This window comes from Poecilia formosa, unplaced genomic scaffold (genome assembly GCF_000485575.1).
Source record: "Poecilia formosa unplaced genomic scaffold, Poecilia_formosa-5.1.2 Scaffold82, whole genome shotgun sequence".
Classification (NCBI taxonomy): domain Eukaryota; kingdom Metazoa; phylum Chordata; class Actinopteri; order Cyprinodontiformes; family Poeciliidae; genus Poecilia; species Poecilia formosa.
In genome coordinates this window covers 2,097,844-2,117,323 of record NW_006800021.1, presented here as the reverse complement: position 1 = coordinate 2,117,323, position 19,480 = coordinate 2,097,844, and the positions used below count along the sequence as shown (strand labels likewise).

The window sequence follows — 19,480 nt, the reverse complement described above, 5'->3', positions numbered from 1 at the left end:
GCTCCTTCAGACTAGCAGCAGACTTAGCAACCTCCTGTTGGAGCTGCGCGTCTGATGAGCTCATAGGAGCTATTTCTGATTATAACGCTGGTAAAAAGGGTGTTAAAGGGTTAATAGAGGAGCCATGTTGTTATGTATTCCTGAAGGTGGAGTTTCAGGAGGAGCTGGAGTTTTTAAAGAGACAGAGGCAGAATTTAAAGATGTTAAATTACGAAGTAAAATTTCTTTTAAGTCATATTTGACATGTACATAATTTTTTTTCTTTTACAACTACTGAACTTAACATAGTTACTTGATTGTGCTATAAAAGGGCACTATGTGCTTGGATATACACAATACTGTCCCTTTAAAGGATCTTTTAGTGCAGTGTTACTGAGATGCTACTGATTACACAAACTTTCAGCACCACTATTCCAGAGCATTTGTTGCTTCTGATCTGAATCCTGCTTTTGTTTTATCCTTGTCATTTTCTCTGTCTCTAGGTCTTTCTGTGCTTTTCAGATGGCTTATGTTCACGGTGGCGATACCCGCCTGGCTGCTTGCAGCGCCGAGTGGCATCCGGGAACGCCGCTGCCCCTCGAGCTGCAGATGCGATGGGAAAATAATATACTGTGAATCCAACGCCTTCCGCGACGTGCCGAACAACGTGTCTGTGAGCACGCAGGGCCTCTCCCTCCGTTACAACAGCCTGGTGAACCTCAGAGCCCGGCAATTCGCAGGTCTCAGTCAACTGGTGTGGCTCTACCTCGACCACAATTACATCACTGCGGTGGATGGCCAGGCCTTCCACGGGATCCGGAGGCTCAAGGAGCTGATCCTCAGCTCCAACAAGGTCACGCAGCTGAAGAACAACACGTTCCACGACGTTCCAAATCTACGAAACCTCGACTTGTCCTACAACAAGCTGCAGGTTCTGAAACCCAATCAGTTCTTGGGTTTGCGGAAGCTGCTCAGTTTGCACTTGAGGTCGAACTCCTTAAAGACGATCCCCATGCGGGTTTTCCTCGACTGTCGCAACCTGGAGTTCCTTGACATCGGCTACAACAGGCTCAGGAGCTTGACGCGCAACGCTTTTGCGGGACTCTTAAAGCTGGTAGAGCTTCACTTGGAGCACAACCAGTTTTCAAAGATAAACTTTGCTCACTTCCCCCGCCTGACTAACCTGAGGGCGCTCTACCTGCAGTGGAACCGTATCAGGCTGCTAACGCAGGGGCTGCCGTGGATGTGGACCTCCTTGCAAAAGCTGGACCTCTCGGGAAACGAGCTGGAAGTGCTGGACGCCAGCACGTTTCAGTGCCTGCCCAATCTTCAGACTCTGAATCTGGACTCCAACAAACTCAGCAACGTCTCCCAGCGGACTGCGGAGACTTGGATTTCCCTAACCACCATTAGTCTGGCCGGGAATTTGTGGCACTGTAACCCCAACATATGTCCACTGGTGTCCTGGCTCAAAGCCTTCAAGGGCAACAAAGAGACTACTATGATTTGTGCTAGCCCTAAGGAGGCCCAAGGAGAGAAAGTGACAGATGTGGTGGAGACTTATAACATCTGTACAGCAACCCCGACTCCAATCCCCTCGACGACTTTGCCCCTCACTTCCCCTTTCCAGCCCGATTTCCCACCTCTTCCCACGCAGCTAGTGGCAGATAAAAAGCTGACCTGGAATACAACGGCCTCGCCAACTCCTTCCGAGGCCCCCACCACCGCACCGTTGCCCGACACCGACTATGTGTCCTTCCACAAGATCATAGCCGGCAGCGTGGCACTTTTCTTATCTGTGGCTATAATTCTGCTGGTTATCTATGTGTCATGGAAGCACTATCCCAGCAGTCTCAAACAGCTCCAGCAGCGCTCGGCGGTCAAAAAGCGCCAGAAACAGGCACGACAGACTGAGCGCTCCTTTAATTCTCCCCTGCAAGAGTACTATGTGGACTACAAGCCCTCCCATTCAGAGACTATGGATATGCTGGTTAATGGGACGGGACCTTACACGTACACCATCTCAGGCTCCAGGGAATGCGAGGTATGACCGTTGCCCTCCAAAAATCCATTTCCAGTGCGAGGCATGCGAGGTAAATTTTCTTAACACTCTGTTGGATAAATATATAAAAAAACAAGCTGTTTTCTTCTGTGCTCTTGTCTGCTTTGGGATGAGGAAACAAAGGTCAGTGCACAGTGACTTGATTTCCAATATGCTGATTGTCTCAGTTCCATATGACCAACCTGCTGTTCGGCCCCAATCATGTAATGATAAATGCTCAAATATGAGTCTTATTTTGGAGTGAACTGCAATGCATTATGCATAAAGCAGGTCCATTTTTCATTACTTGCACGAAAAGACTCCCTGTTTGATTAATCTGTGCATTAGCGGCCAGCCTTTTAGAATAAAAACAATGTATTAGCTCGAGTCACTGTGCAGGTGTTTCTCTCCTATCCCATGTGTTTGCTACAAGGGCCGCGGTAACAAACGCACGCGAGCTGTGTGAGTTTTGATATTTGTTTTCTGTCGTATAAAGTGTGTAAATCTTTGCAAACCTACCTGCTGATGATCACATATCTCACCCCCTTCTCTCTGCCTCCAGCGATTGTGTGTTTAGCATTTTCCTCATTGGTTCCATTTACAAAGTTCAAACAGTCGTTGCGCGCTGGAGAACACCATAACGGCCTGTAGCCAAATAAAAGATAAATTATGCATTTGGGCTCGGTTTCTGCTGGGCTATGGCATGCTGCTGCAGTGGAAACTGCATTATGCTACTTTTGTTTAAGTTCATAAACATGAGACACACACACACACAGCTGATGCCTCTTCTTTTCCCCCACACTTTTTGAAATTAAATCAGACTAAACTATTTTGTTCCAGGTCAGTTAGGAATTACTTCTGTTTGCCAAAAGCCAAAAACAGTTAGAGACAATTTCTTAAAATACTTCCTTTAAAATCAGCATATTGCATATGTTAAACTTTCTATGAATTTTTGACAGTCTGGGAAACCTCAGATGATGATGTCATGGTATTTTGGCAGTCTGGTTCATCTTAGAGTACAATTTCCAGGTGCCTGAAGGTAATACATTCATCTGTTCAAACAATTATTAGCAAATGTAAGCACCAGGGATTGTCAAGCCGTCTCTTCAGGAAGGATATGGGTTCTGTCTGGCAAGAGATAAATGTATCTTAATACAATATGAATGCATTTATGCAAGAACAAAACAAAAGATCTTGTGAAAATGCTGGCTCAAGCTAGAGGTGTGCGATCCTACATATTTTGGTATCGATCAGATTCCAAGTAAATACACGGCCAGTATCGCTGATACCAGTACCAATACTTTTTTATTTATATTTGATATAAAATCAAACTTCTGACCCTTAGGTGTTTTTGTTATTTGTTCTATGAACTCTTTTGTTACACAGTTGTGTGACAAAGTGTATAGATGTCTATAAAATGCCTAAGTAACATTTCGACATGATAAACAGAAACAACAGAAGAAACAAAACAAATTTATATGCATTTTTTTTCTTAAAAAGTTAAAAAAAACTTGTATTTCCGGGCAAATCAAAACAACTTTTTTTTCTGTGATACATTCGAGAAACTACAACAAAAGAATAAAAGAACATTTCAAGAGGGAATCTGAAACTAAAGTGTCGATCTTATCAAGCCTTTGAATTTGAAGAAAAGCAATGACAGCAAAAGTTGTCTCCGGTATGTCGTGAACAGATATGGTTTTGGTAATCTGACTTGATACAGGAAAGGTTTTAGTTTGATTTAATGTCAGACAGAGAGAAAAAAAAGGTGTGTCTTTCTGTACATTGTGTGTATATGTCTGGTTTCAAGTGGATGTGAAGCCTCTGGTCATTTTTGAACACTGAGTTCTCGTTCGTTGTAAAAAAAAAAAAAAGAAAAGAAAAGCATCAATTTGCTAATGCTTAATTGGACATTTTTATGGCCTTGTAACCCCAGTGTTCCGGATCTGTCTCCTGTTTCTTGCCTCGTGCTCTCTGGTTCAGTCTGATTAGCAGGACATGTTGTGGAGGGAAAGCCGTAATGTCACTGGACCCTTCTGTTTTACAAAACAGACATGCTGCCGAGCATAAAATAGCCATCTCTCTTTCCAACTGTATCTATCTGTGCAGCTCAAAAGACAAACTTTAATCTCCCTTCTTTGCCACACAGCTCATCCCCTATATTCTACACACAGCCTATAAATAATTGTAGAATATTCAGAGGTCTCTGCTTTGGATCTTGCGTTTTCAACTAAAGTCACCAGAGAGACGTTGGCACACACCAAAAAAAAAAAAGAAAAGAGAAAAACGTTTGCTTGTTTCCTGTTAGGTTCTACAAGAAGCACGCTCAGGTAAATCAGCTCTTGTCAGATTGTCTGTGGCAGAACGTTTCTCAAGCAAGGGGAAAGCTTGAGGTGAGATGCTCACCTTATCAATCTAGCGGCTTTCATGTGAGAATGTGGCGTGGGAGCATTAAACGGCAGACCTAATGGGGCTTTTGCTAGCTAGAATAACTAATAGCCCATCAGAGGTAAGGAGCCGAGTCGTCCCTCAGCTTTGTTATTCCGTGCCCTCTGCAGCTCAGGGGAGCGGCTTGGGCTGTTAAAAAATGTAATGGGATTTTTTTTTTTTTTTTTTTTTTGCGTTTCATGCCAATCTCCAAGATTCAAAAAGGAGAACTTTTAAACCATTTTCATTTTTTCTTTTTTTTTTTTTTTTTAATTCATATTGAATTGAAGTTGGAACATTTTGTGCTGCCATTATAAATTTGCATACATTCATCATGAGCGTTAATGTTTAATGGGAACTTGTCCTTTTGTTTTGTACACAACTGAAAAAGTTTTGAAAAGAATACGGTGCACATGTTTTGAGTTTCAGGGGGATTTTCTCTATCCTGTGCACAATTAAAAATGTATGCATATGACCAAGTACATCCATGCTTCCTAACTAGCATTTGGTTATAAGTTGGACAGCAAACCACATGTGTTCTGTAGTCATCAACACGCTTCTTTAATGATTCTCGTTGGATATTTGACAACTACTCCCAGCAGAAACACAAGAGATTGGTTAAACATATAAATTCACTGGCATATATACAGCACAAGCATGGTCCATAGATTTTCCATAGAGTTGAGGCTTAACTGTCTTCTTGGTTTGGTGTATTTGTTGAAAATAGTTTGAATCATGCCAATGGAAATTATTGAGTTTGTTTTAATTTATCATGCGATTAATTGATTTATTGATTATTGTGACAGGACTAGAACTAGGTAAATTTTTAATGAGGGAATAACATCATAGCATGATGTAGAGCTCAAAAAAGTCGATTTTACATAGTACTGTCCCTTTAAGTCTGACTTAAGCCAATCTTACCTCAGATCTTGAATATTTAAACTAATTTCCTGTCAAATATTGTTGTCAGTTTTGGTCAGATGGTCAGATTTGGGTATTCTAACAAGACGACGATCCAAAACACATCAAAACTGATTTTGGAATTAATAAAACTGGCTGAAATGAAGTTAATATCCTCACCCGTACTGAAAATGTTTGAACTAAGTCTAAGACACCAACATTACGAAATGAGCGCCGCCATTTCTGAGAAGAATTGGATCCTGTTGGTGCAAACAAAAGGCATTTGGGTGGAGCAGCAACTTGGTAAAGGACATAAATGGAAAAAAATTGCATTTATTTAGGGTCATTTGTTTAAATTTCACCCTGTGGGATTTTTGAAATGTCGTTTTTAAAAATCTATGCAATTGAATGTCAATCAGTATACCATGAAAAAAAAGAACAGACAAGTAATTCATTTTAAACTCCAAATTTCCATTACGTTCTTCCCCATGATGAGAGCAACACTGCGGCCATACCTCGCACCGTCATGTCTGAAACCCATTTAAATAAGGATTTATTTTTAGTTGTATTTATTAGCTTTGTTTCTTAACAGTTGGCATAATCCAACTCCACAAAATAAGGCGGACTTCACCTCCAGAATTTACAAAAAAACAAAAAACAAAAAAAAAACAATTTTATGTCCACAAAAAAAAAGTGTTGGATTAATTTCTGCACCCAGCATGCCTTTAATTACTTCTTTTCCTTCAGAGTGCTGAGAGTCTCTTTTGACATGCGAGAAAGCCTTTTCTGATCGCAATGACTCGTAAACACAGTCTGCAGAAAGATGAAAGTGGGAGAGACGCTGCATTGAAAAGAGCGGCTCCGGGGCCAAAAGCCACACTCAGGAGGGCGTTCAGTAAACGCTGGAATTCACCGCGCCCCCTCAACATGCACACGCACGCACGCACACACACACACACACACACACACACACACACACACACGCACACACGCGCACGCACACATCTTTTTAGCTTTCCAAGATAGAAAGCACTTAAGCTATTAGCTGCATTTTCAATTAGGAGAGAGAGCTTTGTAATTGAAGCCCGTTATCTTGTGCACATGCTCAGACCAACAGATGTGGAGTTAATTTGTTTCTATAGATTTCCTCCAGCACAGCTCAGCAGGTCGGTTTCGACGCCGGCGACTGAAACTCTCGGGGTGTGAATTTTGATGAACACTTTGAACTCTTCTTTTGCGAGGTCTTCCTACAGCGCGTTATTTGAAGGGAGGGATAGAAAAAAAAGAGAGAAAAAACATATATTCTTGCCACTTCTGTGTTCATATAGGGCAGCCTGGGTGGTTTCTGTCCACCCACAATCCACGTCCTGTGAAGTAACTTCAGAAAATGTAAAAAGGTGAAAATCCCAGCGTCGAAGCCGCAGGCGAAAGCTTTGTGCCCGGACAAAATGTGCAGGCATTAATAAGGTGAGGAGTTCCTGCTCACAGATAATTAAAGTGGGCCGTGTGAACACGGATGATGTGAGGAGAAAGTCATGCCGCCGCTGCGTGCACGTAGCTGCACAAATCCTGTCTAAAATAATTACATTCAAACTCGACCAATTTTCAGGCTGGAATTGTGCGAATAGTGTGTGTGTGTGTGTGTGTGTTTTCTCTCTCCATGTTTGGATGAGTTTAGGCCAGGATGAGGCATGTTCATAAAGTTTCCACTTTCCCTTTCGATTTGCGTGCAGAATGCTGCAATCTGTCCCTCCGGCAGGTCTTATTAAACAGGAAAAAACTTCACCGCGTCGCCTTGGACGGACCCTGAAAACACCGCGGGGGCTCTTTTTGTATTTACCAAACATTTGTCTAATTTGGAGGCACTAGGAAATGAGCCCTGATTTTAAAGTGTCAGGAATAAGAAAGATGATGGATGATCAAACCACGCTGTCTTCGCCTGCCAAAATGACAGCTTGCACTTCAGCTGTGCGTAAATTCACAGAAGGGAGGCTGCCATCAAGCGCGGGGAGTTTTGACAGGTTGCAATATTTGTTGCCAAATTAATGCTCGCCACATAAGTGGAAGAGCTTGTAAGAAAGGGACGTTTTTAGTTTTTTTTTTTTTTTTCTTTCTTAACTTCACTTTGGACATGTCGTATAGGACAGCGTTCATTGATGAAATGCTGACACGATTATTAAAATGTGCCATTCAGTAACATGAAGTGAGTGATGAACATAATAAGCGCCCAGACTGACAGATGAGGCATCTTTGTTCTTGTACATGAAAAAAGCTCTAACCCCTGCTATTAATTCCCATTTTGATTGCTTGTCTTCTTGTTTAGAGGGATTGAAAATTGCCGTTAGTGTGAGACCGGCTGCCGGTGACCCATGGTGACACAGAAGAAGTCTGGTCACCTGATGGCTCTGTGTAAAAGGAGCTCTGCTAACCCAGATGCATGAAAATGTAAAGAGAGCTTACATGTTTAAAGAATGAACTTTGAATCGCTCTGTGCAGTAATGCATAGTAGGGTTGTTATTGGTGTTTGAACTATTCAAATAGTCAGTGAAAAGTGATACATTATATGTACAAAAATATCCTGGAAGCCATTCTGTAAATTTATGTTAGATTTTCCCTTTGCCACCTTATCTATTAAAGTGTCATACAGGACAAAACTCTTCTGGTCTGGTCTAATTTCAACCCCCTTAAACTCATTGGATAAACAATATGACTCCGCTATAATGATGCTCCAAAGTCAGTTTTTGATTGGCTGAGTGATTCTGGTGCAAGCGAACCTACAGAACCGGGCCAGTCTTTGTCGCTGTGGTTGTGATAAGTGTTTGTATGGTTTGTCTTTTGAATAAAGCTCTCTTAGACTTTTGTTTTTCTCATTTCAGGTCCAGGTTTTCAGTAGGTTTTACCAGCTGTGTCTCTAAGCCAGACGTAAGATCATAAGTAGGAACGTCTCCAACCCTGACACTCAGCTTGATAATCCTATTTGCTTTTTGCTGTGTCTTGTAAGCTAAGTTTCTGATTAACTTTATATAAAATAGAGTGTTTCTGAGTCTTGCTCCACGGGAACCGTAGTCCTGCGTGTTTCAGATGTTTCCTTCTTTAACACTTGGTATAACTGTTAATGGAGGGTCATTAACAGACTTCTGCTGAACTTGACGACCTGCTGAGGATGTGATTCATTCAGTGGCAGCGGGTCTGCTGGAGCAGAAACACAACTCAAACATGCAGGACAACGGATCTCCGGGGCTGGGATTCAGTGACACGCTTTTTACGTCGAGCCCTGCGTCCAACCCGTAAAACTGCCGCCGCCGCTGTGAATGACGTTTCAGTTCGGTTTTACAAGTTCCGACGCTTTCCTCTCGCCAGAGTACATAACGGAGCGGGTCTGAGCTGATAAAGTGCTGGCACGTACGTCCAAGTCACCTTCAGTTGTTTTGCTGTGCTCAGAGCCATCAGCTTAACAAGCACATGAAGACGTTTTATGCCCTCAGTCTCTATCAGACCGCTGAGTGGCAGTCCAATTTACAACGAGATTTTGGGGATAGCGCTACGGCCGAAGCCCCGCTGCAAGCAGCTCAGCGAGGCTTCGGCGCCCCAGCGGTACACACAACCTTCGAAAAGTGTTCAGTTAAAATTTTTCACGTTTTTAAACTGATTTATGTAGATTTTTTGCAAATGGGTGAAAACAAAGTAGGGCATAGTCATGAAGGAGAAAGAAAATAATGAATGGGGGGGAAAAAGAACAGCTATACATGATATGCATTTGGATGTATATCTGAACTTTGATTGCTCTGGTCCAAACCCTTCTAGTAGCTCTTGGATGTATATTTAGGACCTTAGTGCTATTCTCAAGTCCACTCTTCAAGGATTGTCTTATATTTATCTCCACTTACCTTTCCATCAACTTACAACGTCCCTGTGTTTGTTGCAGGAATTATGCAATTGCCTTGTTTCATATGAGTGTTCAAAGGTCAAGGCTTCTTCCGAAAACCTTTTTATGGAGAATAAACACACACATAAACATGCACGCACGCGCACACACACACAAAAAAACTTTACAAAAAACCCCCCATACATTTTCATTTAGTTACATTTGAGCAGCAGGTTGAATTCTAGTCCAAAGGTCCAAACCACAAGGTCCATCAGAGAGGCATCAAAATAATTTGCTCTTTTGTGGCTTAAGATCATTACCCATTTCTTTTTTAACATGAGTCATGATTTAAATGCATGTAGGTTGTTTTGTATTTCTCATAACATACCACAAACATTTCTGATTTAATATGACATATCAGTACAGTTATGGTCATTGATCACCGTCTCTTTTCATTTCTAAAACAACCCAATATGTCTATTGGAAATCAGAGTATTTAGACATAGTCATACTGGTAAGTTTCTCCAAAAACAATGAGTGGAGCTCTGTAGTCTGCCAGGTTTCTAAATAGGAGCAGGTTTTCCCCACTTCAGCAATTTGACTGTGTTGTATTTTTGCCTGTAGAAATCAATAGATGGTGGTTTTCTGGCTAACTTTGCTTAATCTTCTGATTGGTGGTGGTTGTTTACACAAATTTATATTCTATTCAATCCAAACAGTCTTTTATTATTCCCAGAGTAATTACATGTTGCAATAAATTTCACCATTTAACTTCTTCTGCAAAGACTGACTCCAGATGCTGAATTTAGAGTATAAACTGTAGCGTTTTGACAGCAGATCTAAAGAAGCTTCTGATGTGAAGAAGATAATCATGTTTTGTTGTTTTTCCCCAAGTATGCAGTTGAAAGAGGGGAATTATTACACAATTTACAGGATGACAAATCTCAGCTGGATATACAAGACCTGTAGGTTTCTAGTTCTGAATCTTATTGTTTTTGTTGAGGTGCCTTAAGCAGACAAAATTAATGTAACATTTTTATTATTTTCATGTACGTATTTAGTTTTGTTTAGTTTGTAAACGTGTTTAGTACATATTTAGCATCCTGTTTCACACTCCATTCATGTATGTGCTGGTAATGCTACAAAATATTGCTTGCTAACCGCCATTAAAAGAGGAAGATACTCAGACTAAGAGTCTCTTTGCAAAGAAAGTCCACATCTAGGAAGGTTATCGTTGGTTTTATCCACTTTCCACTTTAGATGACGGTTTTAACCGTAGCTCCATTTGTCATTCTCCTGTCCCTTTCCAGTTGTTTCTACTTTATATACAACTAAAGGAATGTAGAAAGTATTTGAACCCTTAGAAAACTCTTACGTCTTTGGAATACTGAAGATGATAATCAATGGCTCTGCATCGGTATTGGTTGCGATACATAAATGTAGAAATAGCTTCCGTCATGTGTGGTGTAAAGCAGCTGAAACTAGAACAGATCGCTCGGCTTGGCCTGATTGTTCAACACGAATTCAATTTAACAGCCCCTCAAACAAAGCCTGGTGTCTGCTGCTAGTCTCCTGGGTGTCTTGGAGAATCCTCATTAGAGCCTGTTACATAAAACCCCAACAGAAAGATTCGACTTTGTGGTTTTCACATTGCAAAATGTGAAAATAATTTGTCACTTATACGGACAATTCTTGGACGTCTTCTAACGGTTTAAATCCAGTTCGTTGTCATTCGCCGCAAATTGCATCCGCCATTTGAATGCATAAGCAAAACGACACTAACTTACGTGCGGGTATTCTACATATTGAATAATTTAAGACCTCACCATGCTAGTTTCCAAACGTTGCTGGGTTATGGAAAGTATGCGCCGCCCCTAACCGTACCGTATACATCTCAGCGCGCTTCGGAAAATGCAGCGATTTCACACTGCGTTAAAAGGCTCCAGTGGGATTCATTTGCACAAATGCACATAATCAGACTGCAGACCTATCTTTAGTTAAGCACCTCTCTGGCTGCTGTGTGCGTGGGGTGAGATCTCCTCCAAAAACATATTCGGCAGTGTGTATGATTCAGACTTTTGACAGATGTTTCTCTCGGGGAATGTGATGTCGGTTCTAGTGAGGAGGTGGGAACCATAAAATAAAAAAAAAAAAAACTAAATCTTAACAGCAAAAGAGGCAACAGGGTATCTTTTTAATAATGGCTTGTAGTCTTGCATTGCCTGTTAAAAGGAATGTGACAATTCCTTTGTTTTCGCAGTGAGCATTCTTGGCATCTCTTCCTCAGCCCGGCTGATGTTTCCGTGATTTCATTATTCTCATTATGATGTGCTAATGGCACATGTTGCGGCCAGCTATTAGCTGTGCCAGCTAATAGCTGGCACAGGCGGAAAATATGATGTTGTTCCTCCGAGCTCCAGCAAAGACAATATTGAATTTCACTCGAGGTTACAAGTGCTTATTTACAGAGCACATGTGATGAAGTGCTGTTTGGGTCTCTGATCACTGATCATTAGCTTGCAGATTGTTGAAGAGCCAGCCGAGGAGGGGGGATCGCGGCAGGAGCGCCGCGCTGCTGAGGGGAAAATCAGTAAAAGTCAAGGCTTCGTTGACCTCCAGACATCAGCTTTAAATTGAGGTCGGCATTGATTTACAGCATAATTAGCTTTGATATAGACGTGATGTTGTGCAGTGATGTTGGAAGATGTTCTGGAACAAAGAAGAAGTTCTAAAATACTTTTTATTTTGTCTTACTTATTGTGTCCTATATGCTTACTATATTACGGGTGGGGAAAAAGACCCCACAGACAAGTAAAGGCTAATGGATCTTTATTATCACCACAGAGACTCCAGCATCCTGTAAACCAGCAAGGAGAGAATATTTAATGGTGTTTGAAAACTCTCCTCCGCTTTTACCTTAGGGCTGTTTTATCAGCTGAGCTTCGGATTGACTAAAAAGCAGTTTATTTGAAGTAGGTGTCGATAGCAATGAGCGGGAAGGAAAGTTTACTTTTTAGAGTTTTGGACGTATTAGCTTACGGTGTGATCTGAAAAGTTGGGAGTGAAAAGAAACGAAAGATGGAGGTGGTGTTCTGTTTGTGCGAAGATAAAACGAAGCCGCACAATGGTTCTTAAATGGAGGACATGCTTGGTGTTAAATCACAGAGCTAACACAATGACTCCAAACTGAAAGAAATGACATGATCTAAGGTAATGAGAGAGACACAGTAGTCTTTTTTCAGGAAGCTGACTGGCAGTGTGCAGCGGCAGCTGGAATTACTTTATGCTTCGTACACAGCTGAGAAACACTTTGGCACTTTGCTCTGAGTCTCATTAAAACGGCTTTAAACAGCATTAACTTTAACTTTTTAAAAGCTTTTGTGTACTTTGTGTACCCTTTAAGCCTAATTAAATCAATTATCACTCCAGTCACTGATTGGAACAAATTTTTGTTCACAGGAAACAGCCTGAAGTTTATAAAATATAGTCAGTAGCTGCACTAAGTTTGGAGCAAAGTAATTTGGCTTAAATGATTTGGTCTTATTTATTATTCATTTTGACAAACACATAGATGGATAGATAGATAGATAGATAGATAGATAGATAGATAGATAGATAGATAGATAGATAGATAGATAGATAGATACCCTGCTTCCTGATTGATCTGAACCATTTTTCCCATGGTGCAATTCTTGTAGAGAGTAAAACTCAGCGGATCGTAACTCTGTGTTTGAATTTATTTTGGGTCTTTTTCCAAATACACACAGGATGAATTTTACACACATGAGCCCAAACAGATTTATTCATTTGCCTAAATCTTTTAATACTTGAGGCTGATGCTTCTAGAACATCTCTGGTCTCCCCCGCTTTTTTTTTTTTTTTTCTTTTTTACTGCATAAAATTTTATTTTACTTTTTTGTTTGTTTTGACATTTGACAGATACCGAGCACTAAGGAAGTCAAAGGAACTCAAAAGGAAAATTGTAGATTTACACGAGTTGGGAAAGTCTTTCAGAGTCACTTCTAAACAATCGTAGACAATCAACAGTTCAAACAACTGAGCATAAGGAAACGTTGTTTAGATGGGTCAGAATGAAGCAAGTTTTACATCACTAACAGAGAGAGAGAGTTTCAGCCTCTGCTTCAAATGTGATGCATTCAGGCTCAGCTGAAACTTTTTGCTGCCTACACGGTGAAGCCAAACGCTTTCTGGAGGGAAAAAAAAAAGGTCCCACATGAGAAACAGAAAGAGAGAGTTTCAAACAGATGAGATGTTAGACAACAATGACAAGGAGTCTGGGAGATTCTTTAAAACCTAAGAATATTACATGGTATTGGCAGCGTCATACCAGGAGCTGTTTAGTTTCCATTTGTACTGCTGAGTTACATAAAGTGGGTGGAAGAAAAATGGCTACTTTCACATTCCTTAACTCATGCCAGCTACATGATGGAAACTTGGTTGTTCCAACAGTACAATAATCCCAAACAGACTGGAATCGGATGAACAAAAGTAACATTAAGCTAGTAGAACAGCATTCTCAGTCCCAACCTTAACCATGTTAAAAAATAAGTCGCGCTACTTTTAAAAGCTGGTGAAAATCCAGAATAAGTTCAAAGTTGAGCATCTATCCTGGGACTCACTACAGTTTGTGACAATAACTGTATATGTGCCTGAACAGCAGACTCCCATACAACACTAATAACCAGAGCTCTTTAATATGCTAAATCCTCAAATATAAGTGGCCAATTCATTCACTTGTTTCTTAATGGACAGAAATGAGATGACCTTCATTATTCTTTCATTTGTTTATTTATTTCAAGTGAAAATGCTTATCCTCAGGCAGGGGAAACAAATATAGCAAAGAGGAAGCTGAAGAGCGCAGTATCATGTGAAGTTGATGTTTGTGAGCTTTACATCATGTTGTAATGTCATTTCCTCATCAAAAACGCACCTGGAGTGTTGCCTTGATTCTTTCATGCATGTTTGAGAAATCCTTTAATCTCCATGGCAACCATTTAGTCGTAGAAAACGCCTTGTTGGAACTAGCTTCACCTTCAAGGACGACGCTTTTCCTCAGAGCTGCATTTACCAGGCTTTTGCCTCACAGAGCAGCCCTCCTCCACTCCTTCAGACTAGCCAGGAGCAATTAGCAAACACCTGGAGGAGGCGTGTATCTGCTGAGCTCATTATACAATGCTGCTAATTCTGAGTGCAGCATCGGTAGAAACGCTGTTGAAGGATTAATTAGAGGAGCCATGTTGTGATGACTTCCTGAAGGCGGAGTTTCAGAAAGAGGAGGTGTTTTTAAAGAGACAAAGGCCCAATTTTAAGGCATTACATGAGGAAGTCAAATTTCTTTTAAGTCATATTTTACACATGTAGCATTTTTATAACAACTGAAGGTAACAGTTACTTGGATGTGCTGTAAAAGGGCACTATGTGCCTGGAAAACACGTAATGCTGCCCCTTTAAGCATAGCGAGGCTCGATCTGACTCTGATGACATGGACACACGTGGTTGTCAAAGAGTTCTGGGTCCCAGACGTTGATTATTGATTGCGACGGAAGACAAATAAAAAACTCTTAGGTGTATGGGGATGTTCTGTCCACTAGAATTCGTCCAAGTGTACCAAAGCTAATTGATTGCTGAAAGCAAAGTAGATCTTTATAAAGGATTGTGAACGTTTCAGTGGCCAGGTTAATTTGATCAATAACATTCCAGGCTCCAGATAATAAAGATCTGACATTCCCTGACTCGTCTCTGCATGAGAGCAAATAGGCGTTAATACTGTATATATCGCTCATGTAAAAGTGGAACCCGAACACGCGCCGGTCCGTCTGAGATCCAACTATCCAGGTTACAGGGTCCAGAGGAATTATTCATCAGGCCTTCCTTCCTTCCTCTCTGCTTTCAGAGAATCCCATGGGATTCACTGGCTAGAAAGGGTATATAAGCCCTCAGGGGGGTTGTTTGTCTCACTTGCCAGGACTTGCCAGGGAAATCTCAAAAGACGGAGCCACACATGGAAGGAAGCTCGTTTTAATGGCTTGTGTCCAGACTCTTGTCCTTTCGGTCGTGGTCCGTATCTCATGACCTGAGGTGACGGTGGGAACGTTGATGCTTCGGGGCAGCTCTGTCTTCACCTCAGCTCCCACTTTACTGCAAACGAGGCTCCAGTCCCTCCATCTTTATCCTGCATATGCTTTGGTAAGCAGGTAGATAAATGGAGCATCTTTACACTTCAGATTATGTGGTGACTCTAGATACTTTCCTACATTCACAACTTTTTGGTTACCACAGTGTATCATATACTCTGATTTTTGCTGAAGGACAGGAAAAAACAAACAAACAAACATGAGCTTTCATTAAATTTAAATCCAGTTTCAACATTTCCAAGAACATCTTAGAGCTGTTTCATCGAGCAACGATTGACTGATATTCTTTGATTTTTTTGGGGGGGGGGTTGATTTATTTTATTGTTTGAAGAAGTAATTTGTCACGTGCTGCAACATTTCCTCTCCACTGTAACTCCGGGGTGGGGGGAACATCAAGCCTCGCTGTCAGACGTCCTGACAAATTGGCCCACAATTTCACACAGGCATTCAACAATCCATCATAGAGGAGGAATGCATTTTAGAAGAGGCGCAGAAACCAATTTCTGCGCTGACAGCAGCCTCAATAGACCACAGTCCAATGCAGCCTCTTGATATGTGGTGGTTTGAGTGAGGGATACGACTTTTTTGACTTTCACACTCGATGTTGCGCCGGCGGTGCAGCCGGATTGGTAACTCAGGCAGATGAAAGCAGGAGCGCGTCGACCTAAACGTTCTGGCTGGATGTTGAAAGGCATTTAGGGAATCCCTAAGTAAACCCTAAGCAAATGTGGCAAGTTAAAGGAAAGTTATATCTCTAAAGAAAAACATCACAACTAAACCAGACCTGACATACACGCCCCCAGATTAATAATAAATTATAGTGTAAGTTTATCTTTGGGTGGATTTTCTTCCATTAAATCTTCAGCCTGACTTAAACTTGTAGATAAAAAAAAAGGGAAAACCATTTAAATTTGTCCAGAGTCCAGAATTGTTTCTTCTTTAAAAAGTATTGCAGATATTAATGAATTTGTAATAACTTGACAAAAATCTGAAATCCCATCTTGAGTGTCCTATTACTATAGCATATCAATCAGTAATCACATGCCCCGGATTTCCTCCTTTTAAGCTTCTGTTCTCTCCGTCAGCGACACTTCTGCTTTAATGGGATTTGACAGCTTATCTAGCACTTTAGAAAAAAAATAAAAAAATCCAGGCACTGCAGACAGAATGAATGATAACACATGAAAATATTAGACACAACAATTTATTCTGTTTTCTGGCTGCAGCAGTCTGACTAAGCTGGAAGCAGTTACTGTCTATTTAGCCTTTCATTATATCGTAATTCAGTTAATCAGACTATGTCGGCTGAATTTGAACGAGGGCTCGAAAGTGATGCTTAAATTAGAACGAAACGTCGACCAGACCTGTTTCTACATCTCAGAACGTCGACGTGTTTAGTGAGACGGTGATATTTCTTTTCTGCTTTCCTGTCTACCTGCAGACTAGTGTCTCACCAGCGGATAAGAAAAAAAGAAGTCCTTTATCATTTAGCAAAACACCTTGGTCACTGTGAGGAGATGAAATGGTCGAGTCAGTCAGCAGAAACAAGAAGGATGTTGCTTCTCTGCCACAGTCACTATGAGTTACTGTAAAATATGAGCGTCAAAGCACAGAGTTGCTCCCAGGGAAAATGCTAAGTTGTCACCAGGGTTCCCCGTGCCCACCATCTTTGCATGACATTTTCAGGTAATATGTCACAAATGTAGTTCATTTTTTTGACTGGCATGTAGAGTTCCTAACCCTGGTCCAGGCAGGGAAACATCTAGAACATGCAAAGGGAGGGGGCCTGAATGACGTCTACTGTTTGTCCTTAAATTACCAGATTAACATTTTTAATAATTATTTCTAGGCCTGTCACGATAACATATTTTGCTGGATGATGAAGTGTTCCAGAACTTGTTGCGATGAATGATAATATTGTTGTTTTGAGACCATTTTCAAGTAACAATGGCATATTGATGCAAGAACACGTTGTCAAAGAGCAATAAACTTTAAATTCTAGTGAACATTTAAACACTGCAACTGGAAGACTTTTTAAATATCCAAGATAAGTAAACAGAAACAACAAATAAAGTGAGTTATGAAGTGTCTGTAAACAAAATGATCATTTAAAAAAATGGGATAGTTGAGAGCAAAGCACCAGACTAAAGACTTTTATCATTCAGTTTTTAGTAAAAATGATAAATCAAGCAAATGAAAATGATTGAGTTTCTTTTAATTTATCATGTGATTAATTGATTTATTGTTTATTGTGACAGGCCTAATTAGTTCTCAGTCTTATAATATTTATTAACAGTTATATTTGAATCAGATAATATTTAATTGATCATCCAAACATCTGTTAAATGCCGTTTTATATTATTTTGAAAATGGATCGAATGTTATATTTTACCCAGTCAAAATGTAAATAGGCGTTTAAGCTCGAGGAAAACAATTATAGAAAGAGATTTATACCTCCTAAAATTGAATCTCTGAATAAATCAAAAGTGCTTTTGTGCCTTTATAATGAATAAGTTAACAACTCTTTATCACTGTCTTTATGTTGTCTACTCCATTTTGTATTGCACCGAATGTGGCTTGGAGGGTTTTCTTCTCTTCATTTTGAGTTGGGAATGAATGTTTTAGTAACATTAGGAAATCATTTTCTGAACCCACATTTAAAGCCTTTGTTGTCAATTCTAAATAGTTAAAATGTTAAAATTTAAGGTATAAATAACACAATGAACAACACACTGTGTAGTAAGTGCTTGTATTTTGGTATTGTTAACCAGAAGTAACAACACAATTAGCTTAAGGGCGAGAGGTAAATTACATTTACTTTGTTCTGGAATGATCCAAAGTCATGACATACAGCGTTAATTTGAAGAGATGCCCATGTGGTAATAATGAAGCAACGGCTAACACAAACAGATTGTTATGAGACATTAACTTCCCATAATCCACCAACAACACAGGCTCATAATCATCCTTTCACTGTAAAACATGAGCAACAGCTGCCTGCCTAACCAGAGCTAACATTCAGCCTCCATTCGCTCCACATTACAAGAGATTAGAACCACTGATGAGACTCAAGTCTCAAACGAGGACTCCAAGTCAAGTCCCAATCAGTCTCAAACTTGCCAATTAACTGCTTAATGAATCCTGGGTAAATATTAAGTTGTATTCACAAAATCCCCAGCGACCACAACTACTTACCATCCTAATAAACATGTAACATTTTGGGGATTAAAACTTAATTTGATTATCAGATAAACAAACAATTGTCTAAGGTTGGATCCTAATTCATTGTCCAATATTAATGACTTCACGTGAATTTTTAAAAATCTGTTTTTCCATGCTGCTCCATGGTTAACCGTGTAGTCAGTATGGATGTGCAACAATGCAACAGGTCGATATAAGTTTTGTATCAGAAGATCTAATTATTTGTTTTTCAACTGGGACTTCACAGAGAAAACACTTGTACAACTATTTTTTTATTCACGTTATGCACTTATAGTGGGGATGTAGTGATGCCACCAGCTCTCATATCTGATGCGTCTAATTCTTAGGCGATTCTAATGCTGTGAAAATCGCTCTAAATCAGTCTGTGGGGTTAAAAAAAATAGAATTAACATTTGGCATATCTAAAGCTTGTTTTACAGTGTTTAGTATTTCCTTATCCAGTTCAGACTTGATCTGTGTTTTAGATTTTGAAATCCTAATTTTCCAACTAGCAACAGACATTTTATGTGGATGGGACCCCACCAACTTGCTTGGATCATCAGGGTGCAGGTTTGGAAAGTTAGGGTGCAAAAAAACAGAATCTTTGACGTCATTGTGATCATTGGTGAATAATGGGTTCTAATGAGGTCTACTTCTCAGGGACTAAAATAAAAAAAACTTTATAAACAAATATGAATACATGCCTTAGAGAGCAGCAAACGGCAGACAGCTGTGATCGAGAGCTTAAAAACAAACCTCTGACTTCCTAGTAAAACGCAGGCTGTTTACATTCACTTCTTAGATTTTATATGTGACGCAGCAATGGTGGTATTTCAAAGAAGAGGTAAAGTGACAGCAGAGCAGCAGCTCGAATTGAAGCTATGGATCTTGTTATACTTGTATCATTTTTTTCCC

The 19,480-nt window shown here is 40.3% G+C and overlaps 1 protein-coding gene and 1 long non-coding RNA gene across 5 annotated transcripts in view; both read left to right on the top strand.

Moving 5' to 3' along the window:
- LOC107836760 (uncharacterized) overlaps positions 1-19,480 on the top strand; it is a 573,704-nt gene that overhangs the window by 62,837 nt on the left and 491,387 nt on the right. The gene's annotated exons all lie outside the window — the stretch shown is intronic.
- Positions 1-19,480, top strand: part of LOC103141389 (leucine-rich repeat transmembrane neuronal protein 4) — a 113,348-nt gene that overhangs the window by 45,158 nt on the left and 48,710 nt on the right. For 2 of the 4 annotated variants that reach the window (XM_007557028.2, XM_016673788.1), the window contains exon 2: positions 483-2,023. In XM_007557028.2, the coding sequence (XP_007557090.2) occupies positions 483-2,023 (1,541 nt within the window). Of the gene's footprint in view, positions 1-482; positions 2,073-19,480 lie in introns of all 4 variants that reach the window. The other 2 variants (XM_007557029.2, XM_007557027.2) reach the window with 1 other exon arrangement.